The sequence below is a fragment of the Centropristis striata genome, chromosome 21 (genome assembly GCF_030273125.1).
Source record: "Centropristis striata isolate RG_2023a ecotype Rhode Island chromosome 21, C.striata_1.0, whole genome shotgun sequence".
In the NCBI taxonomy this organism is placed as follows: domain Eukaryota; kingdom Metazoa; phylum Chordata; class Actinopteri; order Perciformes; family Serranidae; genus Centropristis; species Centropristis striata.
Window position 1 is genome coordinate 6,680,396 of NC_081537.1, and position 24,481 is coordinate 6,704,876.

General features: G+C 37.7%; 3 protein-coding genes across 3 annotated transcripts; 2 read left to right on the forward strand and 1 right to left on the reverse strand.

Moving 5' to 3' along the window:
• Nucleotides 1-422: 422 nt before the first annotated feature.
• maff (v-maf avian musculoaponeurotic fibrosarcoma oncogene homolog F) lies at nt 423-8,120 on the reverse strand. Its single transcript, XM_059324110.1, has 3 exons — nt 7,888-8,120; nt 2,209-2,300; nt 423-1,446 (listed from the first exon to the last, which is right to left on the reverse strand). The coding sequence occupies exons 2-3, from the start codon at nt 2,239-2,241 to the stop codon at nt 1,003-1,005; spliced, it is 477 nt and encodes a 158-aa protein (XP_059180093.1). The 5' UTR covers nt 2,242-2,300; nt 7,888-8,120; the 3' UTR covers nt 423-1,002.
• A 2,903-nt stretch (nt 8,121-11,023) lies between these two features.
• Nucleotides 11,024-15,563, forward strand: tomm22 (translocase of outer mitochondrial membrane 22 homolog (yeast)). The gene is made up of 4 exons (XM_059324111.1): nt 11,024-11,336; nt 12,693-12,811; nt 13,069-13,186; nt 14,113-15,563. Exons 1-4 carry the CDS (start codon nt 11,247-11,249, stop codon nt 14,185-14,187), a joined length of 402 nt encoding a protein of 133 aa, XP_059180094.1. The 5' UTR covers nt 11,024-11,246; the 3' UTR covers nt 14,188-15,563.
• Nucleotides 15,564-16,018: 455 nt separating this feature from the next.
• On the forward strand, nt 16,019-24,300 carry dmc1 (DNA meiotic recombinase 1). The gene is made up of 14 exons (XM_059324097.1): nt 16,019-16,262; nt 16,303-16,438; nt 17,511-17,555; nt 17,655-17,801; nt 17,921-18,003; nt 18,690-18,742; nt 18,868-18,909; nt 18,999-19,071; nt 20,340-20,431; nt 20,514-20,587; nt 21,559-21,673; nt 22,320-22,380; nt 22,477-22,593; nt 24,030-24,300. The coding sequence occupies exons 2-14, from the start codon at nt 16,382-16,384 to the stop codon at nt 24,097-24,099; spliced, it is 1,029 nt and encodes a 342-aa protein (XP_059180080.1). The 5' UTR covers nt 16,019-16,262; nt 16,303-16,381; the 3' UTR covers nt 24,100-24,300.
• The last annotated feature ends 181 nt before the right edge of the window (nt 24,301-24,481 follow it).

The following is a 24,481-nucleotide window of genomic DNA, read 5'->3' on the forward strand; positions in this document are numbered from 1 at the left end:
TTTTGCTCTAAACTATCGAGAACACTGTCTAGAGCTAGATCCAAAGAGAGCTTTGCGTCTACTGCAGCCATGTTGGATCTTTAAGAAAACTCCAAGCTTTCCTCTGTCCAAAAGTACGCCTCATCGTCTCGCCGTCCCTCCCTGTTCTGTGATTGGATACCAAAAGTTCGAAACGAAATCGAGCATGCAAGGCAGCATGGGTTTACCCAGGCTAAGCAGATATAGTATATTACCCCTTATTTATGTTCTAACCAAGATGCAGAATGGAGAAAGATGTTTTTTTTCCTTTTCTTTGCACAAGCTAGATTTTACAGTGACTTTAAGCCCCACTATTTCTAAATAAGGCGAGCATCTTTTTTTTAATGTCCTGTGTTAGTTCAGTAGAAAGCAAATAATTCCCACATGAAATTTTTTTTATAAGAAAGTCTGTGGATTACTTAGACTAACTGGAAAGAGACACTGCTGTAGAGTCTTTCAAAAGTGTTTCTTTTTGCGCTTTGAGCGCCACAAGCTGAGGCTCATCTAGTTCTATTAAACTTGAAAGAAGGCAGACGCGCCAAAACAATCTAGACTGATTGGATTCTGGATTCTGGGGTGTACTGTCCCTTTAAACCTGCTGCTCTGAACGTAACGTTTCAGTCGACTAAGCTGCGGTGGTGTGACACGTCGTTCCGTGGAGGACGTGTCCGCCGGTCCTGGAGGGTTTTCCAGCTGTTCCTGCTCCGGTTCTTTGGAAAACTAAACACAGCAGCTGTCCTCTGGGTGACATCACATGCCACTGCGTCAACACTGTGTCACACGGGGAGGAATGACTCCTGCATATTTAATCCTACACTGTTTGAGAATGTGAACAAGGCGTAGCGCAAACAAGTGCTTAGTATTTTCCTACTCAAAGTGTCTTCCTGTTCTCCGGCGTGTGTGTGTGTGTGTGTGTATGTGTATAGTATGTGTGTGTGTTTGCATTGCAGATTGAGCGCCCCCCCCCTCTCAGTCCAGCTCCTTCTAGGAAGACTCCTGATCTCTCTGTGGCTGAGGCTGTGGTGGACTCTTGACGATGGTGATGACTGAGGCGGTGTTAAGACGTGGGGCTGTGGCTAGCAGGTTTCCTCCGCCGGCTTCTAGACCCCTGGCGAACCTCTGGAGCGCCGCAAGGCGTGCTCCTAGGCCCTCCAGCTCTTTCCTCATGCCGGCGTTCTCCGCCCCGAGCCGCTCCACCTCCCTCTGGAGCTCCGTCTTCTGCTGCTCCAGGGCTTCGCGCTGGGACACCCGTTTGACTCGGCAGCTGGCGGCGTAGCCTCGGTTCTTCAAGGTGCGGCGCCGCTGCTTCAGCTTCTGGACCTCGTCGCGGGCCATGCCGCGCAGGTGGAGGTTCAACTCTCGGACCGTGAGGGACATGAGCTCGCTGTCCGACAGGAAGGGCACGTTCTCGCCACATTCCAGCTTCACCTGGAGAGGAAGAAACACAGGAAAAGAATATTAAACAACAGCTAATTAGAGAGGAGAAGAAGACTTGTTTATTGTTTTATTAAATTTTTATTTATTTGTTTCTATTCTTCCTGTGGTCTGACATATAATATCCAGTACATACAACTTAAAATTAAAAAACAAATTTAAATAATTAACAATGGGTTTGTAATGGAAAGAATTACTTTCAATTTAAGAACACAAAAAGAGGTATTTATTGAAAATTGGCAAAAATGGATTACATATGTCTCTACCATAAAACCAGATTTCAGGTCATCTCAGACTGGACAATCAGAATACTTTCATTTCTTTGTACCTTTTCCCCTTTTTATTTTATTTATTCATTTATTTTTGGGTGTTTTCCAATCCCCTTTTGTACGCTTTTACTTTTTTCCTTGATATTTTCTGTATTTGTCTATAGGTCTTCATGTTGATTGTTTGTTTGTTCATTTCAAAAACCAATAAAAAGTAAATGACAAAAAAAAAAATTAACAATGGGAATAGTGAAGAAAAAAGAAACAAAAGAAAAGAAAACACCAAAAATAAAACCAACCAGCAAATCTTCAAAGTCAGGATCTTTTATACATTCTTTACACTTCATTAATTTAACGCACTATAGCTACATTCAAAGACTTCCTTTTCAACATTGACGTTTTCCCTGCTGTAAAAATAGTCAGAGGCTATAAACATGACTCATTCTTTTTGTGATAACAATGCTGAGTTTTATTTCAGGCTGCGTGTTACCTTCAGGGCTTTGTTGTTTATTTCCGAGTTCATGATCCAACTGTCTTCTGGTGTTCTTCCCCCGAGCGCCAGTCAACACAGATACACACAATCTGGAATGAAACGGGACACAAAAAAGGTGTTTTTACCACATGTGACTCTGGACATCATGCTGCTTTTGGTTCAGATCTGGCCTGACATTTACCATCCGCTCACAAGACAGCCAGTCATGCACAATAAAAAAAAAAAAAAAAAGAAGAAGCAGCCACAGATCTTTCATGCTTCTCCAAAACGCGCTCTCTCTCATTAAACTCTGCGGTCTGATATGAAAGGAAGAGGAGGTTTTGAAAGCGACAAGCCTTTCTCTGTTAGCTGGAATAGTGAGGAGGAAGTTATCATGTGTCTGCCCTTTGGTTGCTCAAAGCAGGTGTCCTAACCAATTCCCTCAACACTTCCTCTTGTCAACACAACACCAACGGCTCTACGCTTTATTCTAAGAAATGACAGGAAACTATTGTGGGACATATTTCTCATCGTTTCACATTCCTTTTAGACAGTTTAACAGTTTCAATGCTATCATTTTAGCCTTTAAGAAAACAACACTGGGGTATGTTTGCACACACTTAAATTGCTGCGTTCACTAACAACTTGTAATAACAGCAGTAGGAGTGTTTGTTTAAGTCTGCGCCGCCTTTACGCGACTGTATTTGGAAGTTTTCTCTCATTCTTCTTGCTGAGCACTTCACACAGACTGCGTGGGGACTTCCTGCACTCCTCTTAAGGTCAGCTCAAGTATTATTGTGTGGGATTAAAGTCCAACATCTTACTGGGCCGACTTGAACTGCTTTCCCCCCTTCGCCACCTCTCTTGGTTTGATTTGGCTGAGTCATCAGGCTCGCTACAGTCACATGGCGCGCCGGAGAGATGCTACACTGACTTGACTGTATGACAAAAATATCTTTTGACATTCATATTCAATTAACAACAAGTTCTAGTTTGACATCAGCAAACCACAGGGGGGTTTTCCCACATAGCTTTTGGAGAGTGAAAGTGTGAACTTTCATAGTTAATGCAACATTGGATTTTCTTTTAAGAGTGAGTGGGCTGTCATCTAGTCCCTTTGTAGCCCGAACGTGTAGAAAAGAGGGTGTCATATGATTTTTGACACCTTCTAAAAATAAAAGAAAAACCCTCTTTCCTCTTCTAAATCTATCAGCGGCACAAACTTTGGGGGAATCTGTTGCTGTGCAAACTTTACACGCTTAAGTGTGAATTATTGAAGATAATTTCAAGCAGGTCATCTCAGACTGGACGATCAGAATACTTTCATTTCTTTGTACCTTTCCCCTTTTCCCCTTTTTATTTTAATATTCATTTATTTTTGGGGTGTTTTCCAATCCCCTTTTGTACGCTTTCTACTTTTTTCCTTGATATTTTCTGTATTTGTCTATAGGTCTTCATGCTGATTGTTTGTTTGTTCATTTCAAAAACCAATAAAAAAGTAAATGACAAAAAAAAAAAAAAATTAACAATGGGAATAGTGAAGAAAAAAGAAACAAAAGAAAAAAGAAAACACCAAAAATAAAACCAAGAATATAACAGATAGCAAATCTTCAAAGTCAGGATCTTTTATCTAGTCCCTGGTGTCATATGATTTTTGACACCTTACAAAAATAAAAGAAAACCCCTCTTTCCTCTTCTAAATCTATCAGCGGCAGAAACTTTGGGGAAATCTGTTGCTGTGCAAACTTTACACGCTTAAGTGTGAATTATTGAAGATAATTTCAACTTGACCTCTTAAAGCCTGTCTGCCCTGCTAGGTTTAGACCACAAAACATTTTACGAGTCGAAGCTTATAACAGGAACTGTAAAGCCAGAATGCATGTGGGAGGCTTCATGTGAGACGTAACATCTTGTTTCTGATAATGTGCCTGTTCAGCATATGGCAAAAAAAGCAAACTACTGTATTTTTGCTCTACCCACCAGCAGGGAGGTGGCTGTTCAGAGGGTATGCAAAGTCATTTTTCTGCTTGCCTTTGCATGTAGAACACTGACCTATTACACTCTTAAATAAGTTTCATTTTCATTTTGACTGCTACTCCTCAGTGGCAGACTCAGGCTGTTTGAGGGGTAGAGGTGGAGAAAATAAATAAAAAGGGCATCAGCACAGAAAGTTTTGATTTGTGTGTGTCGTTTTAGCCACACTGTTTAACATTCATGTACATTCATGTACAGTACAGGCCAAAAGTTTGGACACACCTTCTCATTCAATGCGTTTCCTTTATTTTCATGACTATTAACATTGTAGATTCATCAAAACTATTAATGAACACATGTGGAATTATGTACTTAACAAAAAAGTGTGAAATAACTGAAAACATGTCTTATATTCTAGTAAGCAAAGGGTGGTTACTTTGAGGAATCTAAAATACAAGACATTTTTTTTGTCAAGTACATAATTCCATATGTGTTCATTCATAGTTTTGATGCCTTCAGTGAGAATCTACAATGTAAATAGTCATGAAAATAAAGAAAAACGCATTGAATGAGAAGGTGTGTGTCCAAACTTTTGGCCTGTACTGTATGACATGTGCAATAGGCTTAAATTTTACTGTAGAACATGTGCAATAAGATTTTTCTCTGTGTGACATGTGCAATAGGTTTTTCCTTTACAATGTGTCCTTTTTTTGTTTGTTTGTTTGATGGGTGCATGCCTTGCTTGGTTATTTATTTAATATTTATGTTTTTTGCACTGACGGGAGAGCTGTGCCTCAATTTCGTTGTGCTAACGTATTTTTTATACTACAGTGCAATGACAATAAAGTCTCTATTCTATTCTGTAGCATGTTGGTCAGACTATGGCTCTGCATAGTTTTTTTCCTCCTAAAATGAGTCCACCAAGGGAGGCAGTGGATCCTGAGTCCACCAGTGCTACTGCTGCTGCTAATACGCCTGCCAAACGGTGGGGTCATCTAACATGTGTAAACATTTGTGTAGAAAGAGTATCCTCCATAACTAGCGGGTGTGAGGAGAATACTTGATTTGTGCTGCTGTCCAGCAACCTGTCAAAAACAAACAAACAAACCGGACTCCCAACAAGTTAACCACGCTGCCAGGCAGGAAGGTCAACACAAGTAAAGGGAGCCATTTAAAAAGTTGTTTTTTATGCTGTTTTTCTTGATATGTATCCAGGTTATGAGACTTTGCTTTGTTTTTGTGTACATTTTCTTTTTATGTTAATGATTAAGTGGTGGCTGGCTGTCTGTCGTTTCGGTTTTGTTTTATGTTTGTTTACTTTTATTTTGTTTTTTTCTGTTGGGTTCCTTCTATCTTTCTTGTATTGTATGTGCCAAAACTTTGCATAAATAAAATTTACCAAAAAAAAAGTTACAAAGTCACGTGTCATCAGTTTCATATTGCAGGCCATTGAGTTCAGCTACAAAATCAACATCAAATTTCATAGAAACTTGACTCCATAGGAGTAAAATGGGCATCAATTGTACATAAGACCTACAACTTATGTATCGTCACACTGTTAAAATAATCGCCTGTCATTTTTTGTCAAAATTGTTTGTTTTTTTGCCTAAATCATCTCCTCATTGCCACCTATGGTAAAATCACCTACATCCTCAGTTGATCAGATCATGTGATTTTACCCCTTTAAGATGATTGCCTATGTCAAGTGTGTGACTTAAGCGGATTTATTATGCCTAAGTCACAATAAAATATGACATAAGAGTGACATGAGCGTGTCATTAACATGACATAGGATGTGTTATGAACATTAATGACACTTTAAAGTAACATTAATTATCATGATACTTGTCATGTCATGTTTCTGACAGGCTTGTGTGACTCTTATGTAGACACCTTCAAAATAAAGTGTTATCATATGTGGTAACACTTTTTTACCTGTGGTAAAATCACCTACATCCTCAGTTGATCAGATCATGTGATTTTACCCCTTTAAGATAATGGCCTATGTCAAGTGTGTGACTTAAGCGGGTTTATTATGCCTAAGTCAAAATAAAATGTGACTTAGGCAATTTTTTGAACATGCCTTTGTGACTTAAGCAAGATATGGTAACACTTTATTTTGAAGGTTGCATGACATGGGATGTGTCGTGAACATTAATGACACTTTGAAGTAACATTAATTCTCATGATACTTGTCATGTCATGTTTCTGACAGGCTTGTGTGACTCTTATGTAGACACCTTCAAAATAAAGTGTTAAAATATCTTGCTTAAGTCACAAAGACATGTTAAAAAAAATTGCCTAAGTCATTTATTTCTCTTAAGTTGCATAATTTACACACAATGTTATTACTATGCCGATAGCCATCCTTTGTTACATCCTTTTTGAGTGAAATGATCAATAAATGTCATATGTTACACTTTTGGTGAAGTTTTTTGTGTTTCCTGCAAAACTTGAAAAAAAATGAGTTAGACGGGAGACTGTATAGTAGGTGTTTAAAATAAATAGAAGAGCTTTTTCGTGGTCTGTAGTTTGCTGATAATAAACTGCATTTCCCGACATGCGTGGGAAGTGGAGGTTGCAGCAATAGTGGTTGTCCAACCAGCCGGTGGACTCCGGCTGTAAATCTACCAGACCGCCGTTTCGTAAAGTCATGGTGATTCAGCAATAAAGCGTTTCATCATCTCCGCCAAGACTGCCAGTCAGTCAGTCCAGAGCCAGAGAGAAGCAGCTGTGACCACGACTCTCTGCGTCCAAACAGCACAGGACCTCCACGTTTGTGCTTCGCTATGAATATTATCACTTTAGAGGACCTAGTACTGTTTCTACCGAAGCGAAAGGCAACAAGTGAACGCAGCAGCGCCAAAAGCAAGCTACAACTCACGCTAGTTAGCGGGTTTCATCAAGTTTGACAAGCTAATATGCATTATGTTTCATAATAAATGACTACATAACAAATAGCGAACACAAGACCACCCCTGTAGATTGTATTTAATCACCTAGCTATATCCACAATCCACCCTGATCCACCCTGAAAAGGCACAACAACAGACACAAAATGACCAAAAAGACACAAAAAAGACACAAATGACCAAAAAGACGCAAAATAACTAAAAAAAAGACACATCAACAGACACAAAATTGCCAAAAAAGACACAAAAATCCTTCTAGGGAGAGGATCTGACCAAAAAAGACACAAAATGACAAAAAAAAAGACACAACAACAGACACAAAATGACCAAAAAGACACACATGACAAAAAAAAGACACAAAATAACAAAAAAAGACACATCAACAGACACAAAATCACCAATAAAGACACAAAAATCCTTCTAGGGAGAGTAGCTGCTGCTGCTGTAGTAAACAGCCATCACGAGTGCCCTCGACATCCATTTTAGTAAGACTTTAAATAATCCTTTTAAATTGTTTCAAAGCATACAATCAAAGGAGGAAGTGCTAACCTCACCTGGCTGTCAAATAACACGGGTATGGAGGCATAAATATGAAGAGCGGGGCCAGATTACTGTATCATCTTAAACATGCTTGTAATGCTAGCAGCTAGCATCAAGGAGCTAACGTAAAGGAGATTAAAGCCAACAGCTGCCTGCTGACTGTCCTTGGTTGGTCGGCGGCGGATACAACTTCCCTAGTGTCCCGCTGTTGCCAACGGTTACCAGCTAACTGTTTTTGAGCGTTAGATATGTAGTAAAAATGATATTTTACCTGCTGGGTCGAACGAAGAGACTACTCTGGCGACAAAATGTCAGTCCGCCTTTTCCCGGAATTACTCCGCTGCTCTCTGAGGCTGGATTCTTTCATTCACAAAAAACACAAGCGACAATGACGTCAGGTCTAAAGAATGGGGGCGGAGCTAACCCCGCCCCCGCGGCGTACTCCGGGAGGATGTAAACAAGGAATCCCTGCATCCCAGAACTTTCCATGACCAGCCCCCCTCAGCTATTCCCAGCAACAACAACTTCTCTAGAAAGATTAAAAGATTGGGAAAGAATTTAGAGTCACTATTTACTGACACTATTAAACCATTAAAAAAAAGTAGTAATTAAAATATAAAACATAAATGTCTGGTGCTAGATTTGATTTGAACAGCCTTTTTTTTTTTTTTACTTTTTTTTTTTGCAGAATAGGCAAAAGTTTTTTCAGGCTCTTCGTTTTCGCATATCAGCACAAGTTGTTCACACAGTTATATTAATCAACCAGAGTTATAAGAATTTGCCACCAATGACGTTTGTTTTTATTTTTTTTATTTTGTCTTTATTTAGAATCACGTTACAACAGTCGTCACCGTTATTACAAAATGACAAAAAACACATAAAAACACACAGAACACACATAAAAGCCACAAAAAATACAAAAAACACAGGAAAAACCGAAAAAAACACACACACAAATACTACAAACACACAAAAAATACCCCCAAATCAGACAAGACACACAAATAATAAAAAACAGTAAACACAAAATATTGCATTAAAAATGTTGAAAAGCACACTGCAAAATTTGAAAAACCTAAGTAAAAGTAAAAGTAAAATCAGTTACACTTGGTCGTGGTGACCTTTACTTTTGCTGAAAAAGAGTTGACGCACTAAATGACAAATGGAAACTTGTGGAAAAGCCAAAACTTTAGAGGGAAGCTGACAGCAGGGCTCCATGCTGCTTCATTTTTACGTCGTGACGTCATGAAGAAGTCGTGCTCCGGCGCTTTCGTGGAATCCAGAGCTCTAATAATAACTACTTTTTTTTTTAAGTAGTTATTAAAATATAAAACATAAATGTCTGTAATGTAAACAGCCTTTTTTTTTTTTTTTACTTTTTTTTTTGCAGAATAGGCAAAAGTTTTATTTTCGCATATCAGCATAAGTTGTTCACACAGTTAATTTAATCAACCAGAGTTATTAGAATTTGCCACCTATGACGTTTGTTTTTCTTTTTTTTTCTTTTTGTCTTTATTTAGAATCACATTTCAATAGCACATTACAACAGTCGTCACCGTTATGATAATTGGCATTGTGATACATATTTTCAGATTTTTATCTAATTATAAACAAACGAACAGATGAATGTCCTATTTAAATTACATATGGAACTGTATACTCTGAAAACTGTGACTTCTAATATTACACATTAAGCATTGGTAAAACAATTGTTTATTATTTGGACGCTGAATTAACATTGTTAAAGCACTGATAAATAGTTATAACACTTATTAACAATAGGTAAATAAATAAAAAAAGAGAATTGTAACAACATTAAGGTAGTGTTGAAACACATATACATTATTAAAGCAGTATTGGAGCACAACAACATAGAGAAGGGGGAATCACATTGGCTGTCTTGTAATATTGTTTAATTTATGCTTAGCATGACAACATTTTCCACTGTTTTGCCATTTAGTGGAGCTATTAAACACTACCAAAATATTCACATTTTTCTTTATGGGTCAATGTAAACTCAAATGTCAGCCAATCTCAAACCATATAATGTAATTTTTTAAAAATATGTATGGTATTATTAAATTAATCGTCAACTATGTTGATAATCTAATAATTGGTTTGAGCAGTTTTTTAAAGACAATAAGTCCAAATTCTCTAATTTCAGCTTCTTCAATGTGAATATTTCTGGTTTCTTTGTTCCTTTATGACAATAAACTGAATATCTCTTTGGTTTGTGGACAAACAAGAGATTTCAGGACGTCATCTTGTGGTTTGGGAAACACTGATTGATATTTTTCAACATTTTATTGACCAAACAACTAATCGATTAATCGTTTAAATAATTGTCAGATTAATCGATAATGAAGATTATTGTTAGTTGCAGCCCTAGTACTATTTAAAGTGAAACTTTAACTCCTAATGCCAATGTTAAACAAAACAGTTACATAAGGTTCCAGGAAAAGCAAATATATTGCTGTAAATATAACTTCTAATTAAAGTAGATAACTTTAATAGGGCAATCTCTATCTACGTGGTGTCGTTGGTGTAGCAGTAAAATGTATTCTGCAATAAATGTTCTTTTCAGCACTTTTACTGTAAAGTATGTGTGTGCATGTTTGTGTGGTTTGTGGGTTTTCTGGAGTCCATGACTTCTTCATGACGTCACGACGTAAAAACGAAGCAGCATGGAGCCCTGCTGTCAGCTGAACTCTAAAGTTTTGGCTTTTCCAGAAGTTTCCATTTCTCATTTAGTGTGTCAAATCTTTTTCAGCAAAAGCAAAAGTAGTGATTTTACTTTTACTTCGATTTTTCAAATTTTGCAGTGTCTGTTTCAACATTTTTAATGCAATCTTTTGCATTTACTTTTTTTTATTTGTGTGGTTTTGTGTGATTTTGGGGTATTTTTTGTGGGTTTTTAGTATTTTTTTTGTGTATGTTTTTGTTATTTTTTTGTGTTTTTCCTGTGTTTTTTGTAATTGTTTGTGGGTTTTATGTGTGTTTCTTGTGGGGTTTTTTTAAAACAAAATTGTGCTTTTTGTGTGTTTATTTGTGTTTTTGTTGTTTTTATGTGTGTTTTTTTGTATTTTGTGTGTGTGTGTTTTGTATTTTGTATGTGTGTGTGTTTTGTATTTTGTATGTGTGTGTGTTTTTTTGTGTTTCAAAATGTTAAACCAGTAAGTCAAAATGACACAATAATAATCAGGTGAGGTTGTGCTGATAAAGATGATAGCAGCATGGCATGGTGATCATTATTTAAGTTGCATATACAGGCAGAATGAAAAAGAGTCAAAAACCAACAAAATAGCCCCAGACTCCATAGAGTTAATATATTTTTTGTCATCAGGCTGCTACTAGACTTCCGCTCCACCAGGGGGCGCAGTTTATTAATGGATGAACTCCAAACTGACCCCTGACCTGCTGTCGTCACTTCCGTCCCTGACGAGCTTCACGTTTCCCACCGTGACCTCAGACTGTCGTTGAACAGATGCACGCCTCCTAGCATTAGCTTTATAATAAATTAACTTCACACACTAAACACACTGTCGGTTGCACCGAGTTTCTTAGCGACTTGTTCGCCGTGCACACAGCCGATCCAAGCCACCAGACACGGAGCGGGCGACAGCAGGAGACATGGCCGGAATCGAGGAGCTTTCCCCCGCAGCGGGCCCGGTGTCTACCCGGCCCCCCGAGGACGAGATTGACGACGATGAAGATGAAGATGTAAGTGGCTCGTCATTAAGGGGGTGCTTCGTAAATGTAAATCAGAACAAAAAAATACACATAGAGTCGCACTGGTTCGTTTTTCAGCTCGGCATTTCTTTGCTAAGCATGGCTAGCTAGCATGGCTGTACCAATGTTAGCTAGCTAGCTAGCTGTGGTCTGGCTGTGACAAGTCCTGTTAGAGTCTGTGTTCTGTCGCAAAAACACAAAACTGTTCAGTAGTTTCGTCTGACAATCAGTCCATTTAACTATCATGCTATCTTGAATGTTGTGACATTGGTTAAATAATGTATCACTGTGCAAACATCAGGATGGACAGACTATTTACCAAGTTAATAAATGACTGCTTCTCACACATCAACTCATGGATGAAGGCACATCACCTCCAGCTGAACCTTTCAAAAACTGAACTGCTGGTCCTCTCTACTAAACCTACAACACACAAAGATATTAACATTAAACTGACTCCCTGTGTCTTGCCCCCACTAGGGTGGTGAGACACTTAGGGGTGATGATTGATGACCAACTCACCTTTTCCAGTCATGTCACCTCTGTTGCCCGGTCATGCTGTTTGCACTTTACAACATCAGAAAAATCAGACCTTATCTAACTCAACATGCCACTCAACTCTTGACACAAGCTGTCGTCATCTCAAAACTTGACTACTGTAACGCCTCCTGACAGGCCTGCCAGCCTGCACAATGAAACCGCTTCAGATAATCCAGAACACGGCAGTGCTCCTGGTCTACAACCAGCCAAAAAGGTCACATGTCACACCGCTGCTCATCCAGCGCCACTGGCTACCTGTTGCAGCCCGCATCAAATTCAAATCTCTAATGCTGGCCTACAAAGTTGTCTCTGGTACTGCACCCAGCTACCTGAACGCCCTGATTCAGACAAACACTACCTCACGACCGTTGTGCTCTTCCAATGAACGGCGCCTGGCTCTGCCACCTGTTTGCCCAAGGCAATCCAAACTTTTTGCATGTGCTTGTTCCCCGTTGGTTGAACACACTACCAGTTCCTACCTACTTTTAAAAACCTCCTGAAGACCCAGCTCTTCAGAGAGCATCTTCTCTCCTAGCACCACACAATAATTCTACTCCTTAAAGAATCCTCACTAGCACTTATTGATGCACTAATGGCTCTTATTGCACTAGACCTTGATTGTTTGCTTTTTTCTTCCTGTAAGTCGCTTTGGATAAAAGCGTCTGCTAAATGACTAAATGTAAATGAATGTGGATTTATTTATTTTGCTTTCCATCCCATTATTATAAGATGCTGCTTTATTGTTTAAAAAAAAGAGTGTTTTTGCCCCAAAGGGTTAAGTCTTGTGTTTGTGTTTGTCTCCTCCAGCTGGATGAGACACTGATGGAGAGGTTGTGGGGCCTGACGGAGATGTTCCCTGACACAGTTCGCACAGCTGCTGAGGTGTCTGCATACTGCTCCGTCTCACTGGCAAAGAAGTTCTACAGGTATGTCACGTGTCTCACCGTAACATTGCAGGAATGTATACAGTGCGCCATGTTGGCCCAGTCGATCAAGAGATTAACTGTTAATTCGATGGTCTGATCCCAGCTTTGTTTTCTTGAGCTAAACTCACATCTTCTTTTCCGAATGATTACACATTTTAAGTCAATGGAAGCTATTTTGAATATAAGTCATTGGTGCATATGTTGAACTGGCATGTTTTAAAAAGCTGACGCTAATCAGGTTTTTCCACTTTTTTCAGTTTTTCCCGTGCAGCACTCTGGGTTGGTACTACCTCCTTCATGATCCTTGTGCTGCCTGTTGTGTTTGAGACAGAAAGACTACAGTTGGAGCAGCAGCAGCTACAACAGCAGAGACAAGTGAGTGTTAGTGTGCATGTACTGTTACTGACAGCTGAGAGGTTCTGGGTTGCACTAGTAGCCATTTCTGGGCGGTTTTTGCTTCTGTCACATTTTACTCAAGCGGATTTATTATGCCTAAGTCAAAATAAAATGTGACTTAGGCAATTTTTTGAACATGCCTTTGTGACTTAAGCAAGATATGGCAACACTTTATTTTGAAGGTGTCTACATAAGAATGACATGAGCGTGTCATAAACATGACATGGGATGTGTCATGAACATTAATGACACTTTGAAGTAACATTAGTGCTCATGATACTTGTCATGTCATGTTTCTGACAGGCTTGTGTGACTCTTATGTAGACACCTTCAAAATAAAGCGTTACCATATTTTGCTTAAGTCACAAAGGCATGTTGAAAAAATTGCCTAAGTCATTTATTTCTCTTAAGTTACATAATTTACACACAGTGTTATTACTATGCCAATAGCTTGGAACGAATGATTCAATTTACATACAAAACTGAGGACACATAATAACAAACTATCACTAAGTAATGCACTACATGTAAAACCACTATTTTAAAGTAAAAGCACTGAATTCGTATTTTGTTGTAGAATTTATATAGATGATTGAAATAATAATTACAGGGCCAAAACATTTTTTTTTTCAGTGTAGAAACCTTCAAAATAAAGTGTTCAAAAAATTGCCGAAGTCATTCATTTCTCTTAAGTTACATAATGTACACACAGTGTTATTACTATGCCAATAGCCATCCTTTGTTACATCCTTTTTGAGTGTAATGATCAATAAATGTCATATGTTACACTTTTGGTGAAGTTTTTTGTGTTTCCTGCAAAACTTGGAAAAAACGAGTTAGGCGATTATTTTAACGGGGTGACGATATGTGATGTAAACATCGATTAATGACTCTTTCCCTTTTAGATCCTGTTGGGACCCAACACTGGAATGTCTGGCGGGATGCCGGGCATGATGCCTCCTGCACCCGGCAAGATATGAGACACAGGAAGGACCAACATGAACCTGAGACCTGCTGCCAGCGATACAGCGGGGGTCGATCGCAAGGAGAGACGTGGAGAAAAACTGAGAAGCAAAAGCTGCAGCATGACATTCGGCTCACTCCAACGTACTGGATTGGAGGAGGAAGATGTGATGCGTCTCTCACACTTCTCTCTCACCGTCTCTCCTTACTCCAACATCATGCAGAGACTTTTTTCCAGGAGCACTGCTTCTATTTTCTTTTTTCATTTTTAAAATAAATACTTATATCAACATAAATGATGTTCTCTTTAGGGGGATAGCAGATACAAGTGGATACGTTTGAAGTAAAAAGGTTACCAGTTGTATGTCTCGGTGTTTGCGGTCTGAAGAACGTTGCTGTAATTACAGTACTTTGACATTTTTCTTCATCATCCTGTGCTTGCTGGTTCCACATTTATGTGGAGAATGGTATTAACCCATTTAGGCCTAAAACGCCTGGAAAAAATGCCTGTAAAACCTCTGGGCGATTTTAAAATAACCCCCTAAAACCTGAAGTTTTTCAGGAAATTCAACAGAAGTGTCAACGCTTCCTACTAAATAATAGATTTTTCAGCCTAGAAATGAAATTCAAAAAAGTCCCATGTTGCATTGCGGCTTTCACACATATATTCTGATGCATTTCATTGGCCAAGAGACCGAAAACAGGTGGAAAAAACTACAAAATGACGTATCCCTTTTTCCCGGCTTTAATGGTAGAATAATCCAAGAGCGCCCCCGGTTTGAATGGTAGAAATGGCTTAAATGGGTTAATTGAATATCTCACAAACAAGTCTGTTGCACTGCAAAGCGTAGACACTGTAGACAAGATTTACTGAGAGGAATGTGGTCCATAGATGGCCTCTTGACATCCTACAAGCTAAATGACACTTTTTTCTATATGGTGCATTCCTGTCTGTACACATGTCACAGTTCAAAGTTGTCCTATGTATGTCAAGAGTGCAATGCATCTCACTTTACAGTTATTGGTTTTGTTATACGGTTCTGGTTTTAAGCAATAGATTGTATAATGCAACACCAGATTCCAGGCTGTTAAATGATTCAATGATTGTTTCATTGATAGTATGTGAAAAGCAAAAATGATTTTGTCATTTAATACAGGACAAAAGTCAAGGTTTTGGACAAATGTGGTAGATGCCAAGTGTCTCGATATTACCCTTGAAGTGTCCAGTCTGAAGAGAATGTTTTTGTTTTTTTTTATTTATCAGTCGTCGTCCATGTGAATTTACAATCTCCTATCTCTGTTCAGTAAGCAAACCAACATCTCTGTTTTGTCTTCAACATGACTGCGATAATTAAAACACCAAATCAAATGGAAAACCGAGTGTTTACTTTCACTGCTTGTTGGTTTTGTACTTGCTGCTATACACTGTCATTAAACTTACCAAAGCATTAAAGTTAAAAAAATTTAAATTAAAACCAGAGTAAATATTTTACATTTAAAACCATAACAAGCAATGACACTTTAAATGCTTTCTTATATTAGGAGTGTTAAGTATAAAAAATATGCACACGTCTTTTAAATGCCCGCACACAATGCTGCGTTCACTGCTCTCTTTCAGCTCCCGGTCCTAAGACTTGTAATGGGGTCATATCCTCAAAGTAACTAATGGGTATATTTGGAAACTCAAACCGGCTGTGAATCCCTTTACTGGGCTGCCGATGTTCTCTTTTCATAGCAATAACTGTTATCCAATTCATAATATATTCATGTTTTATGTTCGTTTTAACTGAACATTTTTGTAGTTTATGTTTTTCCGACTGCACATGAATTAGACACGAATCACGAATTCCCGCCAGTTGCCGAGGCTCGCGCCAAGCTGATTGAAGAAAAGCAGCATTTTCCTTTACACTTAAATTTGTACTTTTAGTCAGTATCTCGTTTACTGTTAAACCTTATTGTACAAGCAGGTGTTCTAGTTTTGATAGTCTTACGTTCAGTCTTGTTTATGTCGTGAGTATAATGAAACTTAGCTAATTTAGTAATTCACTAACTAGCAAACCGCTAGCTAACAGCTAACTTGGCTAACAGCTAACTTGGCTAACAGCTAACTTGGCTAACAGCTAACAGCTAACATTGGCTAAAGATCCTTGCTGATTAACAGAAACCTGCACAATCCATCATTCTTCTACATTTACCCATACTTCACTGAAAATGAAAGCTGCAGAGGACCAGGTTGTTGAAGATGATGCTCATTTCCAGGATGATGACGTGAGATATTGTAGATAAGCATTTCAGCCAATCTTTGACAATTAACATTGTCATTGACTGACTATACAAGACCACACAGATATAAGGCATTAAATTAAGTTGCCATCAATGCTAATTATGAACCTGATTATCAGCGAAATAACTTTCCAGATATTTACATATACATATACAACTAGTGCATTGCAAGTAAGAAGTATGTATTTGTATATTGGGAGATTAAGTAGATTTTTCAATTATGGCCAAATGAGGTTGTGTGTGAAAGTGGAATGTATAATGAGGTGTAATACTCTTGTGTAGTGTTAATATACAAAGTGTATATTGGGTAATACATGAATGTACATTGAGATATAAAGAGACACAGAAATAGTTATTATAAGAAAAATGAACTTAATCATTCAACATGGGTTAGATATATACACAGACACAGATATAGGAGGGAATACGTTTACATGCAGCACAAACAGATGGATGTGAATAACAGAATTTGCCCATTACATGCAGACCACTACAACGTCTGCAACTCCATAAAACACTTACTTTTCATAAGGTACCACACCATCCAGCACATACACATTGAACATTGATATTAGCTGGAAACTATTCGAATATTATTGGAAAATCAAACCTTGTAGCCACTTTAAAACTCCTAAAGATAGGTAGGCTAAATAGACTTACAGATGAGATGAGTCAGGGTGGAAATCCAGAGTGAATTGTGTTACTGACCAGGTGTAGGCCTATCACACAATGGGGCGGAGCTCCCCTAAAAGGGGGCGGAGCTCCCCTAAAAGGCGTCCAATCAGAAACAGTGCAATGCCGCAACACGTCCTACGTAAATAATGATATTTTGAAAAATGAATTCAAAAATCTTTAAAATCGAGGATGCACACCTTCGTGCCATGCGCAAGCAAAACACACAGAAGCTTCTTGCTTTTATAGATATATGTCAATAATAAAACCAGTATTAATAAACATAGGTACATAGTAAATTATGCTACAGATGTTTTTGGTAAACATTTTGTTTACTCTTCAGCAACCACAAAATGTAGATGTTCTTTTTCTCTGAACATAACAGGAGTCCTTCTTCCAAGACATTGACCTTCTGCAGAAACATGGGATCGTGAGTATCCAGCAGGGCCGTGACATTCGATTTTACCCATCAGATTAAAAGTCAGCTGTCTATGTGAGTATCTCTGTGTCTCTTCATCTGCGGCCACAGAATATGGCAGACATCAAGAAGCTGAAGTTAGTGGGTATCTGCACTGTGAAGGGGATTCAGATGACGACTCGCAAGGCTTTGTGCAACATCAAGGGCCTGTCAGAGGCAAAAGTGGACAAGATAAAGGAGGCTGCTGGGAAAATGCTGGTAAAGTGGAGTTTTCTACTGGGAATTTCATGCCATTGTTCAACCTGCACTACTGTTTAACTGAATTACTTGAGATCACAGAGCATTTAAAGTCTTTGATAATTTTCTTTACACTATAGAATGTTGGTTTCCAGACTGCCTTTGAGTACAGCACAAGGAGGAAGCAGGTGTTCCACATCACCACCGGGAGTCAGGAGTTTGAGTTAAGATTTACTCTTTGTGTTGATAACATGTAGACCAGGGATGGGCAACTGGAGGCCCGGGGGCCACATACGGCCCGCACCCTCACTTAAAGTGGCCCTCAGTACAACTACATGCATTTGAGCATGAAATCTTAGTGTGCAGTGTGCAATTACGTCTTGCAATTAATGTTGGTCTGCTGTTCTTGCACTAAAAAAAGAAATCACAGTAAATGGTTATTTTTTATTTGCTTCAAACCTTTTGTATTCCTATTTATACTGTTATACATGCATTTGAGCATGAAATATGTTAAGTTACTGCACTGTAAACATATTTAAAATTGCAGTTTCATCATATCTGGTTAAGTGCACGGTCCTATATGTGGCCCTGTGGTAGTGACGATGAAAAATTGTGGCCCCCTGCAGCATTTAAGTTGCCCATCCCTGATGTAGACTGTAGAATTTACATGGCTGAACATGTTATTTGTATTTGTATTTTTTCGATTTATAAATATATATACATACATTATGTGTGTTATTATTCTTTTTTAATTTTCCAATATTGGCAACATGTATGGGCTCTGGAAAATGTTGTCTTTATGGCTTCCATTTTCCCCCAATTTTTATAAAACAAAGATATCCAACTTGAGTTTTTCCTTTTTTAATGATATATGCTATTACACTTGTGTTACACAATTTATGTCTGCAGTAAACTACTGGGTGGAGGTGTTGAGAGTATGGCTATCACAGAGGCCTTTGGAGGTGAGAAGTTGTCTTCCTATAGCTAAATACTCTGTATGATTATATTGTTTAAATATCATAGCATAAATATTTAAATATTTGCAGCCTTGGCTCAAACCAATTACTACATTATTTTCATCCTACAGAGTTCCGCACAGGAAAAACCCAGCTGTCTCACACCTTCTGTGGTGAGTAAGGAGCCTTTTGAAAATAGCTGTTGTCAATTTTTTTATTAGTGATCAAATAATAAAATTGATGATACATGTTTTTTGTCCAGTCACTGCTCAGCTGCCAGGCGAGGACGGCTACTCAGGAGGGAAAGTCATCTTCATAGACACAGAGAACACTTTGTATCCTCACAATGAATTGATGATGGGAACAACTGTAACATCCTACCATCTGCTCATTTTAAAAACATTTTTATGAGATATATATATATATATATTTATATATACACCACCATTACAATTCAGCACAGTTTCATGAATACAAAAAGATTACAACAGTGCAACAGTCCAGTTCCGCCCAAAGGCAGAAGTAACAGGAGTATCTGGTAGCATAGATAAACAGGATATCAGATTGAATAGAACTGTACCCAAAATATATATATATGCATATACATACATACCAAGGTTATTATAGTTAACGAAAACTAGAATTGAAAATACATTTTCGTTAACTGAAATAAAAATAAAAATTAGAGTTTTTGAAAAAAAACGATAAATAACTGAAACTGTTTTTTGTGGTTACAAAACGAACTAAAACGAACTAAAATTAGAGTGAAAATGTCCTTAATTTTCGTCTTTGTCAACTTTTTTTGTACATAAACCTTTTTGGTTGATATGAAATCTATTTCATCTATCTGGTTTTATGACTTAATAAACTTATTGGGGCTGAGATGGATCAGACAAAGGAAATAAAGGAAACATTTATTGTGACCTTATTGAATCTTGCACCCAACAAATACCCCATTACAAAAAAACTAAAACTAAGCATTTTCTCAAAAATAAAAACTAATTATAACTAACTGAATTTGAAAACAAAAAATCACAACGAAATTAAAACTAAAACTAATGAAAAATCCAAAACTATTATAACCTTGATACATATACACATACAGACACACACATATATAAACAGCATACAAACAAACCAAAAACAAACAATCACTAATCTCTCAGACTAAATACACCAGTCAAAAGGTTTTCAGATTCCCTGTGGATTCAAAGTCCTTCACTGTCCCGTGTTGTAAAGTCATGATAGCCACCGTGAGAGGATTATAACAGTCAGTGCTCAGTCTTCTTCTTCTTCTTCCACTATATCCAGGTCTGTTACAAACAAGGTAAACAATCCCCAAATCTTCTCAAACAAGTCTGGTTTCCCTCTCTGCATATATGTTATTTTTTCCAAAGGTAAAGCTGTCAACATCTGCATAATCCAAAAAGTCACATTCGGTCTACTCGTCTTCTTCCAAAATAAGGCAATTGATTTTTTTTAGCATGTTATTATGAGAGATATTAGCTAGTAGTCATGAAGTGATGATGTGACTGCTCATATGTGTATCAGTATGTTTTCCTTTGTTCCACATTATCCTTGACTTCTACCTGCCTGCTTCCAGTCGTCCAGACAGACTGAGAGACATTGCTGACAGGTTTAATGTGGACCATGCTGCTGTGTTGGACAACGTGCTTTATGCTCGAGCCTACACCAGTGAGAACACACAGCACACACCAACTTTTGGCAAGGTTGAATAATTTGGTGTTATCAAACTTCTGTCTTGCTCGTTTCTCAGGTGAACACCAGATGGAGCTGTTGGACTTTGTAGCAGCCAAATTCCACGAAGAAGGAGGAGTGTTCAAATTACTGGTGAGTAAGGAATGAACTCAAAATACATGTTTTCACATATTCATCATGTTTGTGGTTTCACTTCCCCTCTGTATTTAAGTCATTCTCTGTGTGAGGCCATTTGAGGGCAAGAAAGAAGACTTTCCTGTTGTTTTTCTGTGTTAAACAACAACAAACTTCCTAGATTTCTCTTTCAGTCTTCAGGGTGCTTGAAAAACTTGAAAATGCTTGAATTTAAATGTTGTATTTTCAAGGTTTAAAAAGTGCTTGGATTTTGGATAAAGTGCTTGTAAATGCTTAAAATTCTTACTGTATTTCTCTTGCAATCTGACTATATCCATCTATAGACTATAGATAATCACATGTTCAATGTAAAAAATAATGAGGAGAATATCTGAAATGAAGACTGTTAATCCTAAAAGTGCAATACCATCACTGTTTTTTTTTTTTTTTTATTGCTTATTGGATCCCCATTAGTTGTCACCATGGTGACAACTATTCTTCCTGGGATCCCTAAAAAGCAAGACAAATAACAATAACATTCACATGCATCATGCATACACAGTACAAGTATATACATACATAGTACAAGCACCTACACATATACACAGACACATTCAGAGATCAGTTCATTAAGAGCTGTACTGTCTCTGTACAAGTTTAAACAAAAAAAATACAAAATAAGGCTCTGCAGCTTTACAGATGTCAGTCAACTGAATTTAACTTAATTTCTTTACTCAAAACAGCTTTTTTCAATTCCCTTCTAAATCCTGATTTCTTACACTTAAGAATGAAGCAGTATGGTTCAGTGAAATCTCCCCCTTTTAGTATGTAAGTACTCATCTAGAACATGCAATTTACAACAGGTGTAAGATACTGGAAAAGCTTGAAAATTTAACTTGAAAGTCCTTGAAAAATGCTTGAATTTGACCACTGCTAAAGTCGACAAGCCCTGAGTCTTCTTCTTCTTGTCTGCTCCTCCCTGTCGTCAGATCATCGACTCCATCATGGCTCTGTTCAGAGTAGACTTTTCTGGACGAGGAGAGCTGGCTGAGAGGCAGCAGAAACTGGCCCAGATGCTCTCCAGGCTGCAGAAGATCTCTGAAGGTCAGCACAACCTCACCTATATGACTTAATAATAATTTATTTGTTATTCTGACTTACTCGATCAACATTTTGAACCAAAAAGAAACAAAGAAAAACCAACATAAATGTGATCTTGTGATTGTGTGTGATCTGTCATCAACTCTGGTTTTTATTCTAGTGGGACTCTATTTTATTTGTGTCTTGTTTAGCGCAACACTTTTGGTCATTTGGTGTCTTTTTTTGGTCATTTGGTGTCTTTTTTTGGTCATTTTGTGTCTTTTTTTAGTCCTTTAGTCCAACATAAAATGTGATTTTGAATCTTTTTTTTTTTACTTTCAAAACACTATCATACTCAATAAAGAATTTTAAATGTTGCAAATGTTAACAAAGGTTGTAAATAAAACATATAAGAGGGTTCCATCCAGTTCTATCATTTCATACTAAATCTATTTGAGCTTGTCTCCAGTTTTACTTGGTATATCATCATCAAACTGAAACTGGCCTCATGGAGTTTACAGCCAGAACTTTAGAGGTAAATTTACAGTAGGGCTCCACGCTGCTTTGTTTTCTAGTCTGGATGTCATGAAGAAGTAAAGCGTTGGCACTTTTGGAGACTCCAGAGGGTTAATAATAATAATATATATTTTTTTCTTTCTTTTTTCCTTAGAATACAATGTAGCAGTGTTTGTCACCAACCAAATGACAGCTGATCCCGGAGCAGGAATGACGTAAGAGATAACAAATTCCCTGATTCTGGATAAGTGGGACAGGCTTTGTGCTTGAAATATGGTTTTGTTGCTAACTCAGTGTTGTTGTTTTTTAAGGTTTCAAGCTGATCCCAAGAAACCAATCGGTGGGCACATCCTGGCCCACGCCTCCACCACACGGATCAGCTTAAGGAAAGGACGTGGAGAGATGAGAATTGCCAAAATATTTGACAGGTAGTTTTTGTTTGTATACATAAAGGTTGAATAAAATATTTTTTACCTTTTTTCATGAAATGATTTTGATAGTGGCCCTCATTTATCAAACGAGCGTACGATCATTTCTACGCAAGCCTCGGCATTTATCAGTCTGGGCGTGAGCGGAGGGTACGATCAGATCTCAGTCTGCTCTCAGCTCGTTACGCAAATTTGAGTCAGCGAGAAGTCGACACGTCTGAGTCTGAAAATTGATCTGAGACTATTGTATCGATGCCTGGAGCTGATAAAACTGCCATGTTTTGTTTTTTCATGGTGACAAACCGAAGCATGTTTAGGCTACATCATTGTTCATGTACATTCATCGTTTAAAATCCATACACCCTGCGACCGTGAAATTCTTTAATCAGAATACTACCTGAGGCTATTAAATGTTTACCATTATCTGGCTGATTTCCTTGCTTTTCACTTTTTATGCTGCCAAACAAAACCAGTTTGTTGTGTTGCAGCGTTTCACTTTCTGACTCTCAGAACTTCCTCTTCTTTTGGAATTAAAACTCACTTTAAAACTTTGTTTACCTCCTTCAACCAAAAGGCTGTTAAACTTTTAAGTCTGTGCTCCAAATGTAAAACTCCAAATTCACCAAACTTGTTTGAGTTTATAACTATAAGTACTTTTATTTCATAAACCTCCATCGCTGCCTATTTCTGTAAAATGTGTATTTTGCTCCTGTTGTTATTTGTAATGGTGCATTTTGCTAATAAAGCTGACTTTAGGGGGCGAAAAAATCTTCCTTTTGGCCGTATTGCGCCCTTCGGTGTGGTAAACTCTCCAGGCGAATCAGGTATATATTATATATATATTAGGGCGTGGTATTTAAATGACAATTGTTGCGAGCTGCCACATTTATCAACAGCCGATCATTCTCACACTGTGATTGGCGAGATATGATCGTTAGACGAAATATACACTCAGATCTGCGCATCTCGTTTCTACGCTCGTTTGATAAATGAGGGACAATGTGATTTATTCCTGACAGATAGTGTTTATCTTCACAAAAAATTCATCATTTTGTGTCTTTTCAAAATGATTTTGTGTCTTTTTTTGGTCATTTTGTGTCTTTTTAATAATTTTGTGTCTTTTTAATAATTTTGTGTCTTTTTTTGGTAGTTCTGTGTCTTTTTTTAGTAATTTTGTGTCTTTTTTTGGTCATTTTGATACTGCCTCCAGCGGCCCCCAGGTAATTTGAGTTTGAGACCCCTCATCTAGAAACATAAATGGCACACTGTGAAAGCTCCTATGATTGCACTTTCAACTGGCTTTCAATAAATAGATGGACTCCAGAGGGTTAAATCTGGCCTGAGGCATGACCTCAGACCTCACTAATAAATTTTATTTTTTATGTGTAAGGGACTCACATTTGCTCTTCTCATTTATCTGTCTTGATATCTTCTAGTCCTGATATGCCTGAGAACGAGGCCACGTTTGCCATCTCTGCTGGAGGAATCACTGATGCCAAAGAGTGAAGGATGAAGTGAAGAGACACAATTGCCCGTTAATGTTATTTATGGATTTTAATATATATATATATTTAGCTTTATATCTTTATATAACATATTCAATTTACACTGACAAGCTTGAACCATTGTTATTTGGATGTATTTATTCTATTTATGTGTTATGTAGGATTTTCCTTTGTTTCATAGATGTTCAAATAAACACACAAAAACACAAATGTTTGTTAAGTGCTCTTTATATTTTATAGTTCCTGAGCAGTGGTTAAAAATAATTAAGTACATTTAGATTATTGATACAAAAACTACATTTGGATGTATTTTTGTATGTTAAGCAATTATGTGAATTGAGCTCTATTTTACCAGCTGCAGCATTGATGAAGTTAAACAACTT

Bases quoted from the DNA above. Each gene is read 5' to 3' on its own strand.
- maff (XM_059324110.1), bottom strand. From the start codon at position 2,241: ATGAACTCGGAAATAAACAACAAAGCCCTGAAG. The intron at 1,447-2,208 runs GTAACACGCAGC...CTTCCTCTCCAG, and splicing joins TAAACAACAAAGCCCTGAAG to GTGAAGCTGGAATGTGGCGA.
- tomm22 (XM_059324111.1), top strand. From the start codon at position 11,247: ATGGCCGGAATCGAGGAGCTTTCCCCCGCAGCGGGCCCGGTGTCTACC. The intron at 11,337-12,692 runs GTAAGTGGCTCG...TGTCTCCTCCAG, and splicing joins ACGACGATGAAGATGAAGAT to CTGGATGAGACACTGATGGA. The intron at 13,187-14,112 runs GTGAGTGTTAGT...TTTCCCTTTTAG, and splicing joins AGCTACAACAGCAGAGACAA to ATCCTGTTGGGACCCAACAC.
- dmc1 (XM_059324097.1), top strand. From the start codon at position 16,382: ATGAAAGCTGCAGAGGACCAGGTTGTTGAAGATGATGCTCATTTCCAG. The intron at 21,674-22,319 runs GTCAGCACAACC...TTTTTTCCTTAG, and splicing joins GCTGCAGAAGATCTCTGAAG to AATACAATGTAGCAGTGTTT. The intron at 22,381-22,476 runs GTAAGAGATAAC...TTGTTTTTTAAG, and splicing joins GATCCCGGAGCAGGAATGAC to GTTTCAAGCTGATCCCAAGA.